Below are 22,295 nucleotides of genomic sequence, written 5' to 3'. Positions count from 1 at the left end.
ATTTACGCATTTCGATGCAGATTTCTCTGAAGCTGTGGAGACTACATTCACGATTTTTTTAAAAGTTATACATTAGTGAGATGATCCATAGGTTCATAAATTCCCCAGTACGAATCTGCTCGCGATCCAATTTATGGTTGTTGCGGACAAAAGTTATGGCGGTTCTATTTCGGCTTTTAATGAGGAAAATATTATAAAAACGCTTATTATTTTAATGAGCACAATTGCTACTAAAAAGTTCTCTCGAAGAATACATGTAAAATTGTACTCAGAATTCGCGGAATGTACATAAAATTGATAAATTATTGAATATAAGTCAACTTTTTTCAAAATAAAGGTTTATTTACCGGTCATAAAATTATATAAAAATTTGTGGTGGATCAAAACTTCACGGCTAATCAAATGAAACTAAAATCATACAGATTGGTATTATAGTTTCGATGTTACAACCAAAATAAGCACATATTTTGCTCAAAAAAATAATTTTTTGTTTGAAAAAATACTTTTTCACATGCATTATGTAGTAGAAAATATTGGGAAAATGTGTTCCTACACTTCCTTCATTTTGCTTAAATCTCCCAATAAAATAGACGGATTTTGCTTTATAGACATTAATTTTAAAGCTTTCCCATTGAAAGATAATTGGGTTGCGGAGGATATATCTCAAGGGTCAAATAACCCATTTTAATTTATATGAATTTTAAAACATATGTAAATCGCGAAGTTATCAAAATCATTTTGTCCGCATGTGGTTTTCATGTACAGCAAGACCATATCTTTTAAGTTGTATATATTTTTCGAAATTTAATTTGGAGGCTAAGATGTAGCATCGGCTGCATCTTAGCATTAAAAACCCTATAAAACATCGCTAATTTGCACAAAGTGCATACAATTTTTGTCCGCATCCGATTTCAGTGTTCACCATGAACATCTATATCGATATATATCTATTTCAAGGCGATCAATCAAGAACCGTGGATGTACCCAGCAAAAATTTGGATCCGGTAGTCATTACGTAACCCGTTACAAAGTAATGTAAACAAGCTTCTTTTCGCATTACAAGTAATCTGAAAAGTAATGGGTTACTTCTTAAAAAATTTACAAAGGAAACCTTACTTTACTCCTCACTAAGTAATGACGACGGTGGCACAGTGAGTGTGTGTCCGACTAGGATTTATAGGTGGTTGTGAGTTCAACGCTCACCGTCGGCACACGAGTTTTTTTAATTAAAAAATAACAGTCCGTGGTGCACATGTGCACTGCACATTTAAGTTCTTAAGCAACCCTTAATATTCGTGTGCGTGGCATAGTGTTTAATGTCTTTGACTAGAAATCAGAGGCTTCGTGGGTTCAATTCGGGCAGACAGCGAAATAAAATAAAAGTAAGAAGTGTGATAAAATTAAAAACAAATTCTCTTCATCAACTGTTCTAAAATAGAATTTTTTCACTTTACTTTTCAACTTCTTATGGCCACAGAATAACTAGTTATTCTAGTGGTCATAAAATAACTACAAAGTGAGTGCGGCATGCCCTTGTTAAAATAATGGGGAAGAAAGGAGGTTTGAGAGTAGTTACGGCTGCCAAAAATCCCTTACGAAACCCATGATTTTGCGAGGACTTTTTTGCTGGGTAGCATCACACACTATTTTTTGGGATACAATTAATGTAGCTCCCTTTTCAATGAAGTTTTCAAATCTCTGTTTCCGCTAAAACGAAGATGTTGCACTAGTTTTTTCATTCCAGTGGAAACGATCCGCAGAAAACGCGATAAAATACGTGATATTTGCAAAAACAATTTTAGGTAATTTTTCTACTTTGGAATTTGTTGTAACTCGCGTTTTAGTATAGGATTTTCACGGGGAATGATTTATTGGATCAGAAACGTAAAAAACCAAAATATGCAATGGAGTACGATGTATTCCAATAACAATTGCAAATATTAGACCCGAAAAATAAGATTTTTAAAAAAATGTTCGCACAAAATGTCCGCATTTAGATGCAGATTTCTATGAAGCTGTCTAGACTACATTCACAACACATATGTATATCAAATAACTCAGAATCGCGAGTTCTACATATGAATTTTTGAGGAATGATATTAGAAGAAAGTTCGAAAAACACTGTAAATCTGGCTTCAAATGAAAAGAAATACATTAGTGAGATTATCCTCATTTAGTTGGTTTCTACTTTTACTTTGACAAGGAAATGGTGAGAAGTGTGGTTTACTCACAAATCGACAGAAAACAAAAAAAGACACGTTGGCTTCAACCCATTTTTACCCATTTTTTAACATAAATTGTCCACAGCTTGAATAATTTGTGAAGTAGTGGTAGTATTCAGAATGTATTTGTAGAAGGCGATATTGTTCAATTATTTTTCTCATTTAAAAAATTAAAATATTCTTTGAAATATATTTATATTTTCAAACAAAGTACGGAGGCTCTTCAATAACCAAGACAGTTATTTAGAATTAGTATTAAGTGAAAAACATGGTGGTAACATATATTTTTGGAGGTTCATAACGTTTACTACTTTTTATACGTTTTCTACGGGTATATGACATTTTTGACGTTTACAACTTTCTGACCTTCGAAAACCTAAAAAATCACCATTCAGACCATATCTGATGACAAGTATTGATGATCAAAATCTTCTGATACAGAAGGACAAATATAAAATAAAGTTGGAAAAAAGCTGTCTTAGTATTTGTAATAAAGCATTGAAAAATAGGCTTACCAGCCAATTCGGACTATGTGAAAGGTTTGGAATTAAATAACTAACATTAAAATAAATAAATAATTCGAATATACAATTTTCGAATGACTTGTGGTATAAATGCTAGTTTCCAAGCTTAGCCTTCGTCTACCCCCTAAAAATAACATTCTAATATGCCTGATGATCGGTCTAACCACCCGTGAAACGTAGCATTATGGTTGGATGTATGGGGCTTCGGTGGATTCCTAATTTTTTATGTACCTCTTAGGTCATAATAGCTCAACTCGAAAGAGATGAAATAAAGCTATGTAGTTGGAATTTCATAAAAATGAGATAATACTTTTTTGAACGTTGCTATATTGTTGGTACGTTGCAGATTATGTGGTAAATTATTCAAGAAACGTATAGATCCTGTAAAAAATTGTCATTCGGAGACCAGACTCCTTCGCCTCTGTTGGATCTGGCAAATTGTATTTTCCAAAGTAGATATGTGGGTTTCTGTTTCACTATGATTTTATGTAAAAATTGTAGAACTTTCAAATTAAGCAACGAATTTAAAATGAGACCAAAAAAGCTTTGAAAATTGAGATACATGTTCATTTTTTCTAAGGCCATATAGTACGTAGCGCGTTATGCTGTTAAACCCTACATTTAGTTTACGCCGACTCGCTGAATCACAGTGGGCAAAAAGTTCACACCCGTACAATAAACCAGGAATGAGAAATGTATTGGCTAGTAGGTGGCGTATGTTCTGCGGTGTGTAAGAGTGAGTTAGCCATAGTGTCCGTAGTTTGGCGTATGTTTGTCCTACAACATAATTGACATGGCTAGACCAAGTTAACGAATATGTTGAATGACACCGAGATTTTTTGCAATTGTTACAATATCCACTTTCTCTTGATTTACCAGTATGTCAATGTTCTAAAGCGAAAATTTTCAATTTTTATGTATTATTAAGCACTTTGATTTAGAAGGATTGAGGTATAAACCGTTAGCTTTGGCCCATTTACAGACGCGCGAAAGGTCTTCATTAAGTTTGTTTATGACCTGGGATATATCACTAAGCGGACTACTCAAGTATATTTGTACGTCATCTGCATACATACTCGTATGTATACGGCTGTAGGATAATTGAAGAAGCAGATCATTTGCGTACATAGAGAAAATATTGGACTTATAATAGACCCTTGAGGTACTCCTTTATCTACTGGCAACGTTCGGGATTTAATATTTCCCAAGTACACTGATTGCGTTCTATGAGTAAGATATGACATTATAAGATTACTGGCCGAATTGGTAAAATAAAAGAATCTTCTAAGTTTAAAAACAATGTTCCGATGATCAACTGTATCGAAGGCTTTAAAGTGATCGAAAAGCACAAGGAAAAAAGCCTGGTTGTCATCAATGTCAATCCTGATTGACTCTGAGACGTCAACTAATGCTGTGATACAACTATGCCCAGCTCTGAAGCCTGATTGCATATCGCTCAGCAACGATTTACGTTGAAGAAACTCAGACATCTGTTTATATATAATTTTTTCAAATACTTTAGACATATAACACAGAATGGCTATAGGTCGATACTCCATATTGGTTTTTGGAACTGGTATAATTTTGACATGTTTCCAAAGATTAGGATATGTGCTGGTAGTCAGAATAGTATTAAAGAAGTATGAGATATAGAGCAATAGTCGCGGAGAATAATCCGTATAAACTTCGGGTCGACATCGTCTGGACCAATGGCACTGGCCATTATACATTCTTTAACATGGTAATTAAACCAGGGTTTATTTTTCGATGAACACTTTTTAGTTGTAACAGGAACAGGAATATTTTTTTGCAGAAATTCGAGTTGTTCATATACGGAACTTATACCATACAATTTATTCCAATCCATTTCCATAAATTTGTCCTCTAAGTCTATGTAGTTTAGACTTCTATAATCGCGAAAAGAGTATGTTTGTTCTTCTTCCTGCATCTATATCTATATGTGAGAAACAATAAATCATATTTGGAAAAACATGGAGCAGAGATTTGGTCATAAAGAAGCACACTATCAAGGCTATTAACAAAAAATAAGTGGAGAAGTGTGTTAGCAGTATCGGAGAAATGAGTAGGATTGCAGTCGTTAGTAGCATAAAGACCAAGCGAACCCATGATATTTGTTAATGAAGAATCTACCAGTGTGTTTGAGTTAAAATCCCCTGCTATAATGACGTCATTATAACCTAACGATACAGTTTCCAGGATGTTATGGAGTTGGCCAATATCAATGGTGTTGTTAGGTCTATAAACACAGCCGATAAGCATTTTCCTATCAAAGGATTTCAGTTCAATAAATACGTGCTCAATATCGTCGCGAAATTTTGTATTCAATGTGTTTTTGGTGAAAATTGCTACGCCCCCACCACGACGTCGGACTCTGTCGGATCTAAAAACGGAGTATCCTTTGATGTTAATTAAGCTTTTTGGTATGGTCGAATGGAGCCTAATTTCTGAAAGACATATAATGTCAACACCAGAGTTTCCAAAAATGTATGCGAATTCTTCTGTTTTATTCACTAAACTTTGAGAATTAATATGACAAATATTTAAACCCTTCTTTTTTTTAGCTATTACAGTGACTAAGTTTTTAGTTACGTCTCTGGTATCTCTATTTGATCTATGAATATGAGTCAATGGGGTTTTGTGAGTAGAATGGGGTTTTGAGGTACCAGCAACGTGTATACATTTTAAAACTGATATCCAGATGATGAAAGAATTTAAAAATGTGATCATAACATTTACAATGCTTGAGATGGTAAAGATTATCATATCAGAAGATTGAGTGGATAAGTAATAAGTTAACAAGTAAGAAAAGCGTTAAGTTCGGTCGGGCCGAACTTTTTATACCCTCCACCACAAATTTCAGCCATTTCGGTGGATTAATGTGGCCACAACCTTCAAAATACCGAAATTCGGAAGGTACCGTTCTATGGGGGCTATATGATGGCGTGGACCTATACCTTCAAATTTCTGGGGAAAAGTTTTATACGCCTAAAGAAGACCAAATACCAAATTTCAGCCATCTCGGTGTGAGGCTAACACGTTCAAAATATCGAAAATCGGGAGATATTGTATTATGGGGGCTATATCAACACGTGGACCTATATAAACATTTTATGGTAGGAATATTTTTTGGCCTCTGGAGACACAAAGTACCAAATTACAACCAATTCGGTGGTAAAATGGGCCAAATATCTTAAAAATTCCTTAAAACGACGACGCGTCACGCGTCATTTTGTATGGGGGCTATACGAAAGCGTGGACATACATAGCCCGTTTTCAATACCAAAAGTCCTACGTAAATATAACATATTTTCTCAAAATTTCATCAACCTACGTCAATCCGTTCGGACGCTAGAGTGATTTCCACAGACGGACAGACGGACGGACATGGCTATATCGATGTAGAATTGCACGCTGATCAAGAATATATATACTTTGTGGGGTCTTACTTTGTGGGGTCTACAATGATTATTTCGAGTAGTTACAAACGTAGTGACAATACCCCCATCCTATGGTGGAGGGTATAAAAAGGAGAATGGAATGTTAATATTAATAAAGAATAATATGGAGATATTGTTAAAGTTAATTATGATGTTCCATGCGCTGTTCGTTACCCATATTGCGAAATTCATCGATAATTTTTTGATGGTAAACGCAGATGGGTTCGTTGCTGTTAAGTCGTTTAATGTAAACGAGACCGCGAAAGGTATAAGCAGCTTGAATGAGGCCTTTTTTCTTGATGTGAATGGCATCCAGCAGGAGTTGGAAGTTGGTGTTGGAAATATTTTCATTAATATAGTACTGGCTGCTGGAATTATACCCAATGGTGTTCAGAATGAGTGTATTACCGTTCAGCTTTTTGTAGCTAGATAAGGACTTAAGAAAAAAATTCTTGTCATACGGCGACATGCACATTTGCGTTTTCTTGCCTCAGGAGTTCAATTCTAAGATTTTTAAAACCGCTTTTAAAAGTTCGGAGTCAGTAGAAGTCTTTTCAAGCTGGGAGACACGTTCGCTTAAATCATTTAATTCCGTTTTTAACTCACAAAATCTCCGATCTATCTCATTTAAGATGTGATTTTCTGTTTCCCGCAGAATTGACTTAAATTCATCCTTCAACGTCGACTTAAAATCCTCCTTCAAACGATCGCTGAGTTTTGTAAATCGATCGTCTAACATTTGAAATAGACGAAGGGGTGAGTCGGATAAAGGTGGCGTTTTTACAAAATTCGATCGTTGAATGAAACTTTTTCTGTCTCTTTTTGGAGCACGAGAATTTCTTATAACGCTCTCATCATCCATTACATGTTCCATTTGCGTATTGTCAGCTTCCGTTTGCTCATACATTTTAAAATTAACGAATTTAGGTTTTATGTGAACAGGGTGATTCAAGACGAACGTGTGTATAATACGTAATGTTTAAAGAAAAATCTGTAGCACACTTTTAGGCTCTCGTTGATAAACTATTTAAATTAACAGTTTTTAAAACAAAGCTTTTGCAGTATGTTGGTTCGTACTTTAACAGTTGAGTGTTGAGTTCGTACTTTAACAGTTTGTTAAAATCAAAGCTTTTGCGGTATGTTGGACACAGTTTGTTTTGACAACTAACACTTTACGTCATTTGTCATTACACTGACTCTCACTATGTTTCTCTTTCAATACGGTTTGTTTAGTTTATTGTTGTTATTTTGCAATGATTATGCTCAGTTTAATGAAAGCAATTTCTTTTTTTTTTGAAATTTAAAACGCAATTAAATCCAAAAGCAAAGCTTTTCACAAAAGTTATTTTAGTTTTTTGTGACACAGGGTGTTTTCTTTTGAAGATTTTCGGTTTGTTACTTCAAAGAATGCGTTTTATACCACACGTCCACACGCGACCCGCGGAACTTTCCTTATATATGCTAGATTAATTTTACAAGTTCCAACAAAAAGCACAGTCGGAGCACTAAAAATCGTACTGTTTCGTAGTCGAAGGTACTTTTAACATAGTTAAATTAATTCATCTATATATATAAAAGAGTAAAGTGATGACTGACAGATCTACAACGCCCAGACGAAACGGCTGAAGGTAGAATCAGTTCAGATTTGGATAGAGCTCCAAAATATATTTTCTCCCGGCTTGAGATATTTGGTGCACTATGTGTGTCCAAGTTTGACGAAATTTGAAATGTGTGACGGAATTTGCACTAGAAAAAAGTTTGCCAAATTATATCGAAATCGGTTTAGATTTGGATATAGCTCCCATATAATGTTCGCCCGATTTAAGGTATTTGGTGCACCAATTCTATCGAATTTTGATACCATTTGTAAAATGTCTTCACATTTGAACTAGAGATAAGTCTGCCAAATTATATTAAAATCGGTTAAAATTTGGATATATAGCATTTCCAGATTAAATGAAACCTTTTCCAAATTAAATGAAACCTTTTCCAAATTAAATGAAACCTTTTCCAAATTAAACGAAACCTTTTACAAATTAAATGAAACCTTTTCCAACGGAAATGAAACCCTTTCCAATTGAAATGAAACCTTTTCCAATTGAAATGAAACCTTTTCCATTTGAAATGAAACTTTTTCCAAATTAAATGAAACCTTTATTTTTTATTATAATGAACAATAAACTGATATTGATTTTTATTTTTTTAAAATAAAATAATAACATCAATTGATATTATTATAACAAATATAGTTATATAGGAATGAATTTGTGAATAAGCGTTACAAGCATCATTGTTTTTTATTTTTTGTTTTTTTAGTTATTATTTCATAGTTTTTACTTCAGTCTTAACAATAAAAAACTATGTTTTCCAAACCTTAAAAATGAAATACGGAAATTGAAAATTATTTTAAAAACAGCCTCAGTCCAAATATATAGAAAGAGCCTAAAACGTCGGAGTTAAAAAAAAACAGGCTCGGTATTTTCCAAAATGGATACTTCAACAAAGGGAACATTTAATATTTATAGAAGATAGTGGATTTAATCCTCAGATTGTGCTCCCTACTTTATAAGATCGATATGTAACTCTAATGGCAGTGAATAAAATCGGGGGTTTTGTGTACCGTAATATAATTTCAAGTTTAAGTGTGAATTTCAAACAATTCAAACAATTTAAAGAATGTATTTTGGGGAAGATTACAACAGACTTGGAATTAGAAAACTCGTTTCTGATAATTGACAATCAGTAAATTCGTAAGAGGAATAAGACAAGAACTTTATTAGAATTAAACAGATATCAACTTAAATTCCTGCAGCCATATTCCCAAAGTTCAACGGATTTAGAATGCATTTTCAAAAATAAAATGCTGCGCTACAACTGAACTTCGCGATCCTTCACTGAGACGATAGAGCGCAGCATTCAACAGAAAAATCAGGAAGATTGTTCGAACTGGCCATTGTATTGAAAGTTTCCCGAACAGAAAACTGAAGGGACTGACTACGTAAGAAAATTATTATGTTAACATAGTCAATTGATATATTTCTCATTTCCAGATCGATTTTAACAAAACCATAAAGAATTTCAGTTTTTGTTTTTTGTTTATTGATAAAAATAAAGTTAAGATTATGAAATAAGAGCTCAAAAAGAGTCGAAAAAAAACAATGATACCTGTAATGAGATTCTGTAACACATTGTTGTCCTTACCGACAAAAGTCGTTAAAATTAAAATGCCCATAATTTCGGTAATTGCCGATTTTTTTCGGCAAGTTAACGATGAATAAAAAGAAGTCGCTAACCTTTACCGATAGCAACAGTGATGCCAACTTTTATTGAAAATTTTCTATAATAATTTTGCGATTTAATTTTACCGATTTTTGTCGGTAAAGGTAAAAATGAATTACAAAATCACACTACTGTAAGGTTTATTAACGAAAAACATACATATATAACTATATTTGTTTTAATTACATCAATTTATGTTAACATTTTAATTTAAAACAATAAAAATCAATATTAGTTTCAAGTTCTTATAATAAAAAATAAAGGTTTCATTTGATTTGGAAAAAGTTTCATTTCAAATGGAAAAGGTTTCATTTCAATTGGAAAAGGTTTCATTTCATCTGGAAAAGGTTTCATTTCATCTGGAAAAGGTTTCATTTCCGTTGGAAAAGGTTTCATTTAATTTGGAAAAGGTTTCGTTTAATTTGGAAAAGGTTTCATTTAATTTGGAAAAGGTTTCATTTAATCTGGAAATGCTATATATATATATATATATATATATATATATATATATATATATATATATAGCTCCTATATGGGCAAAAATTTGTAAAATTGAGTTTTCCTTTTTAAAAAAATCAAAAAAAAACAAATATTGATGCTATATCAATGATTTTTGGTACATAGATAAAGAAAAAAATCGTCATTCCAAATATATTTTTAATTTTAATATTTAGAAAAAATCCTAAAATAATCGTGGTTTAATATAATAAGCTGTTATATCTTATTACTGTTAACTGAATTTGTGCCCTTTACGATGATGTCAAAATACTCCTAAGATGTTTCAATGGATTCGAGAAAAAATCAAATTTATTACAAAATTTTACTTATTTGCAAATACATTTTTGAAATAAAAGCTCTTATGCTTACAAAAAATGTGTAAAAAAAATACAACAGCATCCAGACATTGTGAGAAATAAAATGAAGCCAATGGCGTGAAGGTCGGAGCTATAATATTCATGTTATTTGCAAAAAATGTGAAGAAAATATGAGAAAAAAAATTATATTATTTTAATTTTGTTGTTTTATGATTTTAAGGGAAAAGTTGAAGAAAAAAGTTTTAGAGTTCTTTCTCTTTTTAGTCAAAATTTCGTGCAATAATGAATATATTCCGTTGCAATTAATTTTTGCTTTATAGTTTACCTATTGGCGAAAGTGTTTAGATCATTATATTAAATCACAAGGACTACGTATTGTGGCATAAAATTAAAATAAAGTTAAAGTAAATATTACAACTTTTGAAGTGCATAGCAACCGCGTAGTAGTGGAAATGGCATGATGCGCATCCGATTTTCGAAAACAGCGAATCCATCCCTTTTATTTGATGTACACTTTGTTAAATTCTATATGGTGACCACAATGTAGCATCTGTTGCATATTAGGGTGTAAAAAAACAGTAAAATGGCTATGATTTCCATGAAGTACATTTACATTTTATGCGCATCCGATTTCAATGATCACCATTAAAAAATATATCATTCTATGCTGTTTCAATGCGATCCATCGAGAACCGTGGATGTAGCATCGCACTCAATTTTTAGGAAAAATCTATTATATCTCTGGATTCGCGATAGTCTTTAAATATCTGTTTTCGCAAATTTTAAACACGCGTATCGATCTATTTATTTATGCAGAACTGACACATCCAAAACTGGTTTTAATACGCGATATGTTAAAAAACATTTTTTGCAAATTTTCGAAATTTGAGGGATGTCATATCCGCCGATCTAGTGGATAGATTTGTACGCGCCATGGCTTATTAGATTCAGAACGCAAAAAAACTAATTTTACGCGGGTTTCCACCGAAATCGTAAGAAAGTTGTAAAAGTTGGACCAAAAAAAATAGGTTTTTCAGAAAAATTTACGCACACAAATGTTGAATTTGAGCGCAGATTGCTGCGATCCTATGAAGACTACACGCTCGACTTATACATCAAAAAATGCAAATTCGCGAGTACTACAATCACATAATAAGCTTTTAAACAAATCTGGTTGCGCGTCCGGATTAGAGAGTAATGTATTTTTTTACATTAATGTGGTCAAAGCTTCCGCGCAAATAATTATTTTAAAGAATCCTTCGGTTCATTTTACCGATATATGTTCAGAGTTTGTGTTGATGTACAACATTTCGCGTGTTACAATACACCAAACATACGCTTCAACATAAGTTAAATTTCTACAAATATGCCCATATGTATTTTCACTCGATTTGAGGTATTTCACGTACGAAACACGCTATATATGTCCGATTTCAATGAAATTTGGAAAGAGTGTCGGAATTTGGTCTATAAATAAATGTGCCAAATTATATAGAGATCGATTCAGATTTTGATATATAAAGAGCCCATATATATTTTCGCTAAACACAAAATTGGACAGACATTTTGATGAAAAGTGGAAAATGTGACGCAATTTAGTCTAGATTATATTGAAATCGTGGTGGTGTACGGTATAATGTAGTCGGCCCCTCCCGACTTTGATCCTTTCCTTACTGGTTTCTTTTATAAAATTCTTACTTGCTATAATGCGTCCATTCGCACTGTAGAATTATTCTATTCAAATTTCATCATTGCTACAATAATACATCATTTATTTTCCCAAGGTAACGTTGAAAGGAGTCATGAACCAAAAAATGCCATACTTTGGTCTCCATGACCAAAAACATCTTGTTTGCCTATCCCGAAACCGAATGTATGTAAATTTAATGAATTTGGAGTCTGGAGATTGTGTGACGACATTTAAGGCAGGCGAAGATCGATTTTTGAACTCGCTACTAGTTTCAGGAGATGGCAGGTAAGAAAAAAATCTGATTCATTAAGGACAATTGAGAACACCTAATAGTTGCACATTCTTTTCGTCCTTTATTAATTTATGGCATGCATGCATATTTTTTTTCCTAATTTTCAATTTTATTTTCTACACCAATGAAAAATAATAGATTTTTAATAAATCGATTTTCAGCTGAAAACTTCAAAAGAAAACGTATAAATAATGTTAGTTTTGCAAAATGAAGAAAGGTCCAAATCTTCGTTTTTTTTTTCAAATCAAGCATTTTTATAACTTTTTATTGACATAAATGCGATGACGTGTAATTATGGAAAATTTTCTTCGGAAAATTTTATACATTTGCTGTATTCCAATTAGAACATTTGTAAATCCGCTTGAATAATCGCTGAAAGCACACCTCTTATGCTAAGAACCGTGAGAGAAGGAAGGAAGACTCAAACTAAAGACGTCACCTGGCAGGCCGAAAACATTGACCCCGCAAATTGAAAAAAGAATTACATTGTGCTACACCAAAATTATTCAGCAGTTCTGATGTGCCAATTCTGTTTTGTTAGAGTCCATGGAAGACGAAAATGCCTCGGTTTTTAGGTCAGTTGATTTTTTTATAACGGTAAATGTAAAGAAAGACGAGGTCTCATAGATTTCCAACTTTTCTTCTACTTTTTTCACATCGCATTTCTATTACTATTTTTATCTTTGGAAGAGGCGAATAATATCTTTCGAAGAAGCCATTTCGATCACCGGAGCGTATTATTCATATTTGGTGTGTTCCAGAACTGCAAGAATCTACTAATTTTTACTATTTTCTCCGTTAACATAAAGGAAAAAATGTTATCGTAGTAAAAATTAGTAGCTTCTTGCAGGTTCTGGAACAGAGCAATTATTTAGAAGAAGAAAATCATAAAAATAATAATAATACGTTAAACAATTAGTGTTGGACAATCTCGTTCATTGATCTGATGCATCTTTTTCATTCCCTTCGTTGGCTTTTTTCGTTCAGCAAAACATTCAGTCTATAATTTTCTTGTGAATATCGTTCGTTCTCTGCACCAATAGTCAGCAGTTGTTTTATCAGTCTTAAACTGTAAAAATAAATGTTTCGTATATCTTCTTTCCATTCAATATAGAAAAACTCATTTGTATCTGAAAATACTATACATACACTCCGGTTCATCTGAATAGAACTAGCCAATTGTAAATTATAATTTTGTGGACATGTAGAGTATATAGTAGCCGGTATTTTCAATACCTAACATGTTTCACATATGCGTCATAACGGTACTTTTTAGAAATCGGTAGAAACAATTTATAAAGACAAATGACAAATTTATGATGTTCACACATCTTTTCCTCATAGTATAAGTACCGAAAAAATATTTCTGATCCGTTATTATACAAAAAAGAGCGCCTATGTTTCTTGCGATATCTTCTAAATCAAAGCCCTTGATGTTGACATGGAGCGTTCGGCGGTGGAATTTTCTTTATTTTTTGGACCTGTAGATGTCCACAGCCAACGCAACTGGGTGGAACCCATCGATTTGCATTCACTTTCCTGAGATAAAATATCAAATTTGGATTGGAAAGGTAGAAATTTGAGTTATCTTTACCATATTTCCTCTGTTTCGGACTCATAAACCTATCAAATGTGACTTTTTTGTAATTTTATTGTAGTATAGAAAATTTTGAACATAATTCAGTATAAAATTTTGTCTTTATAAATTGTTTCTACCGATTTCTTCATAAAAATATTTTTTGGAGGTCTAAGCATCGATTTTCATCAAATTTCAAGGCCCTAATACAAATTTTTGCACAATATTTGATAGCAATTAACACTCACGGCATTTATCTATAATTATAAAAAAAAATTTTTTGTTAAAGTTTACCAAATGTAACAAAGGATTTGTGTAAATTCTTAGGGTGGTTCTATCCTGGTGAACCATTAAAAAATGCTAATATTTTGACATTTTTTCTTAAAGCGAGTAAAAAGTACCGTTATGACGCATATGTGAAACATGTTAGGTATTGAAAATATCGGCTACTATATACTCTACATGTCCACAAAATTATAATTTACAATTACTCTCCTTTCGTCTGATATAACGGTATCTGTAGACAAATATTGGTTGGTTCTATTCAGATGAACCGGAGTGTATACTAGCTGACTCGTGTACGCGTTGTTGGCCCATTATTTGGGTTTTCCATGTAAGCCATAGTAATCTATCTACATATTTATCTATTGATACCTCTAGATTTTCGAACCGAATGGAGAATAATTATGCATTCTACTGAAACTTCATCAAATACATCCATGTTTTGGCATAACCCTCATGTAATTTATACCCTCCATCTTAACTTTGTGATTCCGTATGTAACACATCGAAATGTTCGTCGGATACCCTATAAAGTATATATTCTCGATCAGCATAAAAGTAAGTCGATATAACGATATCCGTCTGTCTGATGAAATCGCAATATTTAACAAAGAGCTTCATAATTTTGTACACAAATTTCTCTTATTCACAGAATTTTTGGTATTTGAAAATGGGTTACATCGGTCCACATTTTGATATGGCCCCCATATAACTGTACCGCACGATTTTCAGCATTTTCAATGTAGAATAATCTACTAATTATCCTACCGAAATGTCTTAAATGTGGTGTTTAGTATTTGTTTGGGGTATAAAACAATCTCACATAGAACGGTCGGTACTGATCCAGGCCCTGTCTATGATCACCAGCCGAATCTCATCCGGGACAATCCGCTGAGAAATACTGTCATTCTGCTTCGAATTAAACGAGCAGGGAGTCGCAGAGCAATAGGCTTCGCGTTATTCTTGCTCGTCTTCGCAGACGTACCAGGCATCGAAGAAGGTGCCAGACGAATGTACCGGCTGTGACAGCTTAGACTTCTTCGCAGCAATAGTCTGTTCCTCTGACAACCTCATCCTCTTCACAAGCACTAGTTGTGATTTTGAATCGGTCGACCGAGGCCAGTTTTTTTTTTTTTTTTTTTGAGCAGTTGATGCCATCTCGACCCACCATTATCGACCCACCATCGGATGGTTTCTTTTTGCTTATCAGCTGACTCACTTCTATCGCCCTTTGGTGGGGTTTAGAAATTGGGACAGCTACAGAGTCGGTCGAAACCTTACGGGAGTTCTTGGACACCTTCTTTTTTCCTTTTTAGACTTCTTCTCAGCCTTGTTTGAGGGCTGCGACGTTGCCGCATTGGATGAAGGGGTGTCCTTGTTTGAGCTGGAGGTCCCTCCCTTCGTCGCCTCCCTGAGAGCCTCGATGACACGCAGCTCCCTCTTAGTCACCTGAGGATATTCTCTTTCGAATTTCCTCACGAACTTGATCAGCGTATCAGCTGAAATTTCCTTAGGCTGATGGTGTTTGGATCTTTATTAGCATCGGTATGCAGTAGCTAGTTTTCCTTCGGTATGCTTTTTTATCGTTTGCTTCTTTGGCTTTCGCAGTTTTGGAAGTTTGCGGATTCAATGAGTCATCCGTCTTATCGATGGATACTTCACTCCTGCCGCTCTCCTGCCGCATTGCTTGTTTGTAGGATTTATCCGACACTAAAACGTTTGTTCCAATTGGACATGTCGTTTTAGCAACCTTGTCCTCGGATGGGGTAACAGTATCTAGGCTAGAGGTTGGGACATGGATTACTGTCGCGTCCATGGCTTCCTCCTATTCAGTCAGCGATAAATTTTTTCCAATTGTCATCCGGAGTGCTCTCCTCCTTGAGAGTCAGGGGATGCTTTCCTCAATAAGACTGAGGAGTAACAGACTATATCTTTTTAGGCTGTCATTTATGTGGTCCAGTTCCGGAGCGTCGTCCCCGCCCTTAGTAGCAGTCCGCTTCTCTGCAACATCGGAGTTTGAGCTGCCGGCACCAACATTGTTGGGTTCGTTGTCAGTGGTGCACTTGTGGGAGTGAAGACTGAGGGGGCCAAGGCATCCCCATGTACATCAGTTGAAGGTTTAATTAGGGAGTTTTGGTTTTTTTAAGTTCGTATATCCAGGAAATATTGATTTGTGGAGGGACTGAAGTCCACCTGACATAGCCTCACTACCACGACAATGACCAAACTGGAGCCGCACAGTTTACCACAGACCGACCTATCGCGTTATATGTGGTAAACAAAGTTTCTTTATCTGCACCCCAAGTGCTGCCGGCAAGGAACTTGTGGAACTTGTTCCTGCTTTTCAGTTTGTCGCAGATAGCTGTGGCGTGCGCGCACGACTTGAAAGTTGTGTCGAATGTGACCCATAAAATTTTGGGGCAGTTTGTGGTCGAAATTCTTCTACCGTCGACCACCACATTCAATTCTCTTCCAAACTGCGCTGTCCGTGTGGTGAACAGAGTGGCTGTAGATTTTGTGGCGGAAATCTGCATATTCCTGGCTTGGAAAAAGATGGTAAGATCGGTTAAATTCCTATTTCAGTCTCTAACAGATGTCATCAGGGAAGATACCTGACGCCAGGATCATGCAATCATTCGCATAAGTTACGATCTTGATGCCGTCTGGAGGGGGCGGAATGCAGCCCACCCCACCTTGGGGAACTCACTGTTTCACTCTACGGGGTTTGGACTTCCTGAATTCCAGGTACGACTGGCTGAATTCCACGCAGACAAACGGAGGGTTGTCTGCTCAATGTCCTCAAACAGCGTGGAGTGCTTGACTGTATCAAGGGCTTTTGATAAGTCAAGCGCCACCATCACTGTTCTACCACACGGCGGTCTCTGGTTGAGTCCTCGACAAATATATGTGGAGATGGCGTGCAGCGCTGTTGTCGTGCTGTGCTGCTTACGGAATCCATGCTAATGATCGGCAACTTAATAGCTATTCCTGATACTGGAGTAAGATACTCCCCTCCCGGCTCATCCAGGTGTTTCAACATTACCATGGAAATTCCGTCAGGGCCCAACGCTTTGGATGATTTAGCGTTCCTGATGGCATTCGCAACATTATCTATTGTAAACTGTGGTGGTTCATCATCGGCAGGAAGAGATCTAATTCGACGTAACATTCTTCTCTTCGCCCTGTCACACTCGGGGTGCTCGACAAACTGTCGAATGAAGTAATTTGCACACCTCTTCGGGTCAGTCAACGTAACCTCGCCAAACGTGACTGAGGTCCTGTCATCCCTCCTTCCGGGGTTCGAGAGTGACTTAACCGTTGTCCACAAGTTATTTATACCGGCTCCAATGTTGCAACTCTTCAGATGATTTAACCACTTGTTCCGCTTATGTTCGCCGACCAGCCTGTTAACTTCCAGTGTCAGCTCCCTGACTCTGGGGTCGTCGGGGTTGGTTCGACTAAGCTCATCACGCTCATTTGCTAAAACCGTCGCCTCTGGTGGGAAATTTGGTCTTACTTCGGGTATTCGACCTGCAGGTATATGGCGAGCGGCTGCAGCATTGATGATGTCTCGGGACGTCCTTTCCGCTTCCCGAACATCAGAAGGATTGGGCAATTCTTTGAAGCGGTGATTGGTGAACTCTCTGAAACTCGGCCAATCAGCTTTCCCATGATTGACGAATGTGCGGCGTTCAGATGTGATGAAATCGGGTGGTCTGCTGATGGACAGACTGGTGCAATAGGAAAGCGAATCCCCCACCTCCACTTCTGGTGCGATTCTTCATTAACACGTTGTAAACATCACATTTACTTTTATTAGTATAGCATTTCCAGATTAAATGAAACCTTTTCCAAATTAAATAAAACCTTTTCCAAATTAAATGAAACCTTTTCCAACGGATATGAAACCTTTTCCAATTCAAATGAAACTTTTTCCAAATCAAATGAAACCTTTATTTTTTATTATAAGGAACTTGAAACTAATAATATTATTTTTTTGTTTTAAATTAAAATGTTAACATCAATTGATGTAATTAAAACAAATATAGTTATATAGGTATGTATTTGTGAATAATCCTTACAGTAGTTGGATTTTGTAACTCATTTTTACCTTTACCGACAAAAACGGTAAGATTAAATCGCAAAATTATGATTGCAAATTTTCAATAAAAGTTGGCATCACTGTTGCTATCGGTAAAGGTTAGCGACTACATTTTATTCATCGTTAAATTACCGATAAAATCCGTTAATTACCGAAATTATGGGCATTTTATTTTTAACGACTTTTGTCGGTAAGGACAACAATGTGTTACTGAATCTCACTACAGCTGTCATTGGTTTTTTTGACTCTTTTTGAGCTCTTAAATCATAATTTTAACTTTATTTTTATCAATAAACGAAAAACCGTCCATTCAGTTTTCTGCCTGGGAAACTTGCAATACAATGGCCTTGCTTGCTGATTTTTCTGTTGAATGCTGCGCTCTATCGCCTCAGTTATCTTATGGTCAGATGAAGGATCGCGAAGTTCAGCTCTAGCGCAGCATTTTATTTTTGAAAATGTATTCTAAATCGGTTGAACTTTGGGAATATGGCTCAAAATACCTTCTATTAATTTTTGAATTTGTCTGCATTCTTACTTAAACTTGAAATTATATTATGATACACAAAACCCCCGATTTAATGCCATTAGAGTTATATATCGATCTTATAATGTACTCGTAGGCAGCACAATCTGAAGATTAAATCCACTATCCTCTATAAATATTAAATGTTCCCTTTGTTGAAGTATCCATTTTGGAAAATACAGAGCCTGTTTTTTCTTAACTCTGACGTTTTAGGCTCGTTCTAAATCGACTGAGGCTGTTTTTAAAGTAATTTTCAATTTCCGTATTTCATTTTTAAGGTTTGGAAAACATAGTTTTTTCATTGTTAAGACTGAAGTAAAAACTCTGAAATAATAACTCAAAAAACAAAAAAAAAAAATAAATTAATTAAAAAAACAATGATACCTATAACTATATTTGTTATACTAACATCAATTGATGTTATTATTTTATTTTAAAACAATAAAAATCAATATCATTATAATAAAAAAGAAGAGTTCCATTTAATTTGGAAAAAGTTTCATTTCAAATGGAAAAGGTTTCATTTCAATTGGAAACGGTTTCATTTCCGTTGGAAAAGGTTTCATTTAATTTGGAAAATGTTTCGTTTAATTTGGAAAAGGTTTCGTTTAATTTGGAAAAGGTTTCATTTAATTTGGAAAAGGTTTCATTTAATATGGAAATGCTATATATCAATTGACTATGTTAACATAATACTTTTCTTACGTAGTCAGTCCCTTCAGTTTTCTGCTTGGAAAACTATCAATACAATCGCCTTTTCGAACAATCTTGCTGATTTTTCTGTTGAATGCTGCGCTCTATCGCCTCAGTTTTGTTATGGTCAGATGAAGGATCGCGAAGTTCAGTTGTAGCGTAGCATTTTATTTTTGAAAATGCATTCTAAATCGGTTGAACTTTGGGAATATGGCTGCAGGAATTTAAGTTGATATCTGTTTAATTCTAATAAAGTTCTTATGCCATTCCTCTTACAATACATATCCATTATCAGAAACGAGTTTTCTAAGTCTGGTGTGATCTTCCTCAAAATACCTTCTATAAATTGTTTGAATTTGTCTGCATTCACACTTAAACTTGAAATTATATTATGGTACACAAAACCCCCGATTTTATTTACTGCCATTAGAGTTACATATCGATCTTATAATGAAAGCAGCACAGTCTGAGAATTAAATCCACTATCTTCTATAAATACGAGTATTAAATGTTCCCTTTCTTAACTGCGACGTTTTCGGCTCGTTCTATTTCGACTGAGGCTGTTTTTAAAGTAATTTTCAATTTCCGTATTTCATTTTTAAGGTTTGGAAAACATAGTTTTTTATTGTTAAAACTGAAGTAAAAACTATGAAATAATAACTCAAAAAACAAAAAATAAATTAGAAAACAATGGTATCTGTAACGCTTATTCACAAATACATTCCTATATAACTATATTTGTTATAATAACATCAATTGATGTTAACATTTTAATTTAAAACAAAAAAATAACATTATTAGTTTCAAGTTCCTTATAATAAAAAATAAAGGTTTCATTTGATTTGGAAAAAGTTTCATTTCAATTGGAAAAGGTTTCATTTCAATTGGAAAAGGTTTTATTTCCGTTGGAAAAGGTTTCATTTAATTTGGAAAAGGTTTCGTTTAATTTGGAAAAGGTTTCATTTAATCTGGAAATGCTATATTTTTAATTACAAAAAAATAACTTATGTTTTTGTATAAATAAACCGATTTTCTATCCGTACTAAAAGGTAAACATAAAAATGTAGTTTTATTAAACACGTTCAGAAATTATGTATACATACATTTGGGTACATCTGCATTAGGGCTATGGTTTTTTGACATTTTTTCTCAAAAAGGATTTCCTGTAGCAGGGATGAATGAACTTTTGCCTAATAATCACTACGCTATCGTTTATTCCATTGAAATATAAAACAAGTTCACGCACGAATCGATTTTAAAAATATTTTGTTTTTAAAAATATAATTTTTTGAAAAAATGAATGAAATGAAAAAAATTTTCAATAAATTATTTTTTGTTGCACGAATGAATAAATATAAGCCTACTAATAACTATAATAATGTTTATTTCATTCAAATATTGAAAAAAGTCATGCACAAACCACTTTGAAAAATTTTAAATTTTTTGTTTTTTGTTAAAAAGTTATATCTTATATTAAAGCGTTTACGACATTTTTACGATTCTAAGAATTGAAGAAAATTAGTTAGAAATAAATATTATGTCAGTTTAATTATCTCATGTGACTCTAAAGTTTATTTTCAATTGTATATCTACTTACAGTGACTTCAAAAAATTGTCCATAATTTTGATAAATTCAAATTTTAGAATTATTTTGTGCGTGAGGTTTTTTCACCGAATCACCTTATAATTATGATTTTATGTAATCTTATGGCAAAACTCATCACGCTATGATACAGGGATATGAGTAAAAAAGTCATAACCCTAATCTGCAACACTTACATATAAAAGTGCGTAAAATTACAGTACATTGTGTCTAAAACGGAATTTGTTTTCCATTGAATCAACTGCTGACTGAAGGCTCGTGGCCCGAATCAGCATTTAATAAATTGGAGTTAACTCCTCCCTTGCCAAAAAATCTGCGTCCCGCAGATTGGGTTGCGCTATTTGATCATTAATGACTTGCAATGGGGGAGACGTATCCTAGAGAAAAGGACTTTCCAGCTTAAGTAACTTAGAAACGATAAAAACAAAAAATAACGCAATCTACTGCTGTAGAGTAGTGATATTTGGCGGTTAGTGGTTCAATGTTCTTTATGTTTTCGATACTAAACTCATTGATAAGGCCCAGATCGATCTGGCGATTTTCCTCTAAGATTGTTGTAACAGTGACGTCTCGCTTCCGCTTATATACGTGAAGTTTTTTATTTTAATCTCTGCATTTTACAATTTTACCACGAAGGTGCCTGAGAGATGTTTGGTCAAATTTCCTTTTTCTAGACTTCCATTGAAGTTAGTAATGAAAATTGTGTCTTCCATTATAAGCTCAACAATTTCATCCTTACAAAATATGTAGTGGCATTTAGCTTCTCGTCCATGAAGTATACTTGGAACACATTCATCGTCTAACAGTTGCTCCTTGCTTCGCATATTGTATTGTTGTTAATTGTCAAACAGGGTTGAATTTGGGCATGAAATTCTCTTTCGTTAACCAGGTAAGTATCGAATGATAAGTCCAAGGTTTTCCTTTCTCGGACTGCCGGTTTGATAATAATTTTGTTGTACTCTTCTTCCCTTACCTTGGGCAGTAAAAGAACGGAGAGAATTGTAGAACCGTTAGTATATACCATTTGATTTCCATACTCGATTGGTTCTTATTCGTATGGGAGTGTTGGAACTTCCTTAACAATTGTGTTAACGATTCCACTTTTGGCCATTTGACAGACTCTTTTATTTCGTAGACTTATTACCATGATTTGTTGTAAGACGCGATTGATAAATTTATCAACACTCGTATTATTAACTTCGTTTCGAAATTGGGCAATCATTGCATTTACTTTGG

General features: G+C 34.2%; 1 protein-coding gene across 7 annotated transcripts in view; it reads left to right on the top strand.

Moving 5' to 3' along the window:
* Positions 1-22,295, top strand: part of LOC141394327 (uncharacterized) — a 387,129-nt gene that overhangs the window by 331,938 nt on the left and 32,896 nt on the right. For all 7 annotated transcript variants that reach the window (XM_073968593.1, XM_073968586.1, XM_073968587.1 and 4 more), the window contains exon 9: positions 12,083-12,273. In XM_073968593.1, coding sequence (XP_073824694.1) covers positions 12,083-12,273 — 191 coding nt within the window. The remainder of the gene's footprint in view (positions 1-12,082; positions 12,274-22,295) is intronic.

This window comes from Musca autumnalis, unplaced genomic scaffold, assembly GCF_047663935.1.
Source record: "Musca autumnalis isolate F117 unplaced genomic scaffold, ASM4766393v1 scaffold_2, whole genome shotgun sequence".
Classification (NCBI taxonomy): Eukaryota; Metazoa; Arthropoda; class Insecta; order Diptera; family Muscidae; genus Musca; species Musca autumnalis.
The sequence above is the reverse complement of the archived record's forward strand: the minus strand, read 5'-3'. Positions and strand labels throughout refer to the sequence as shown.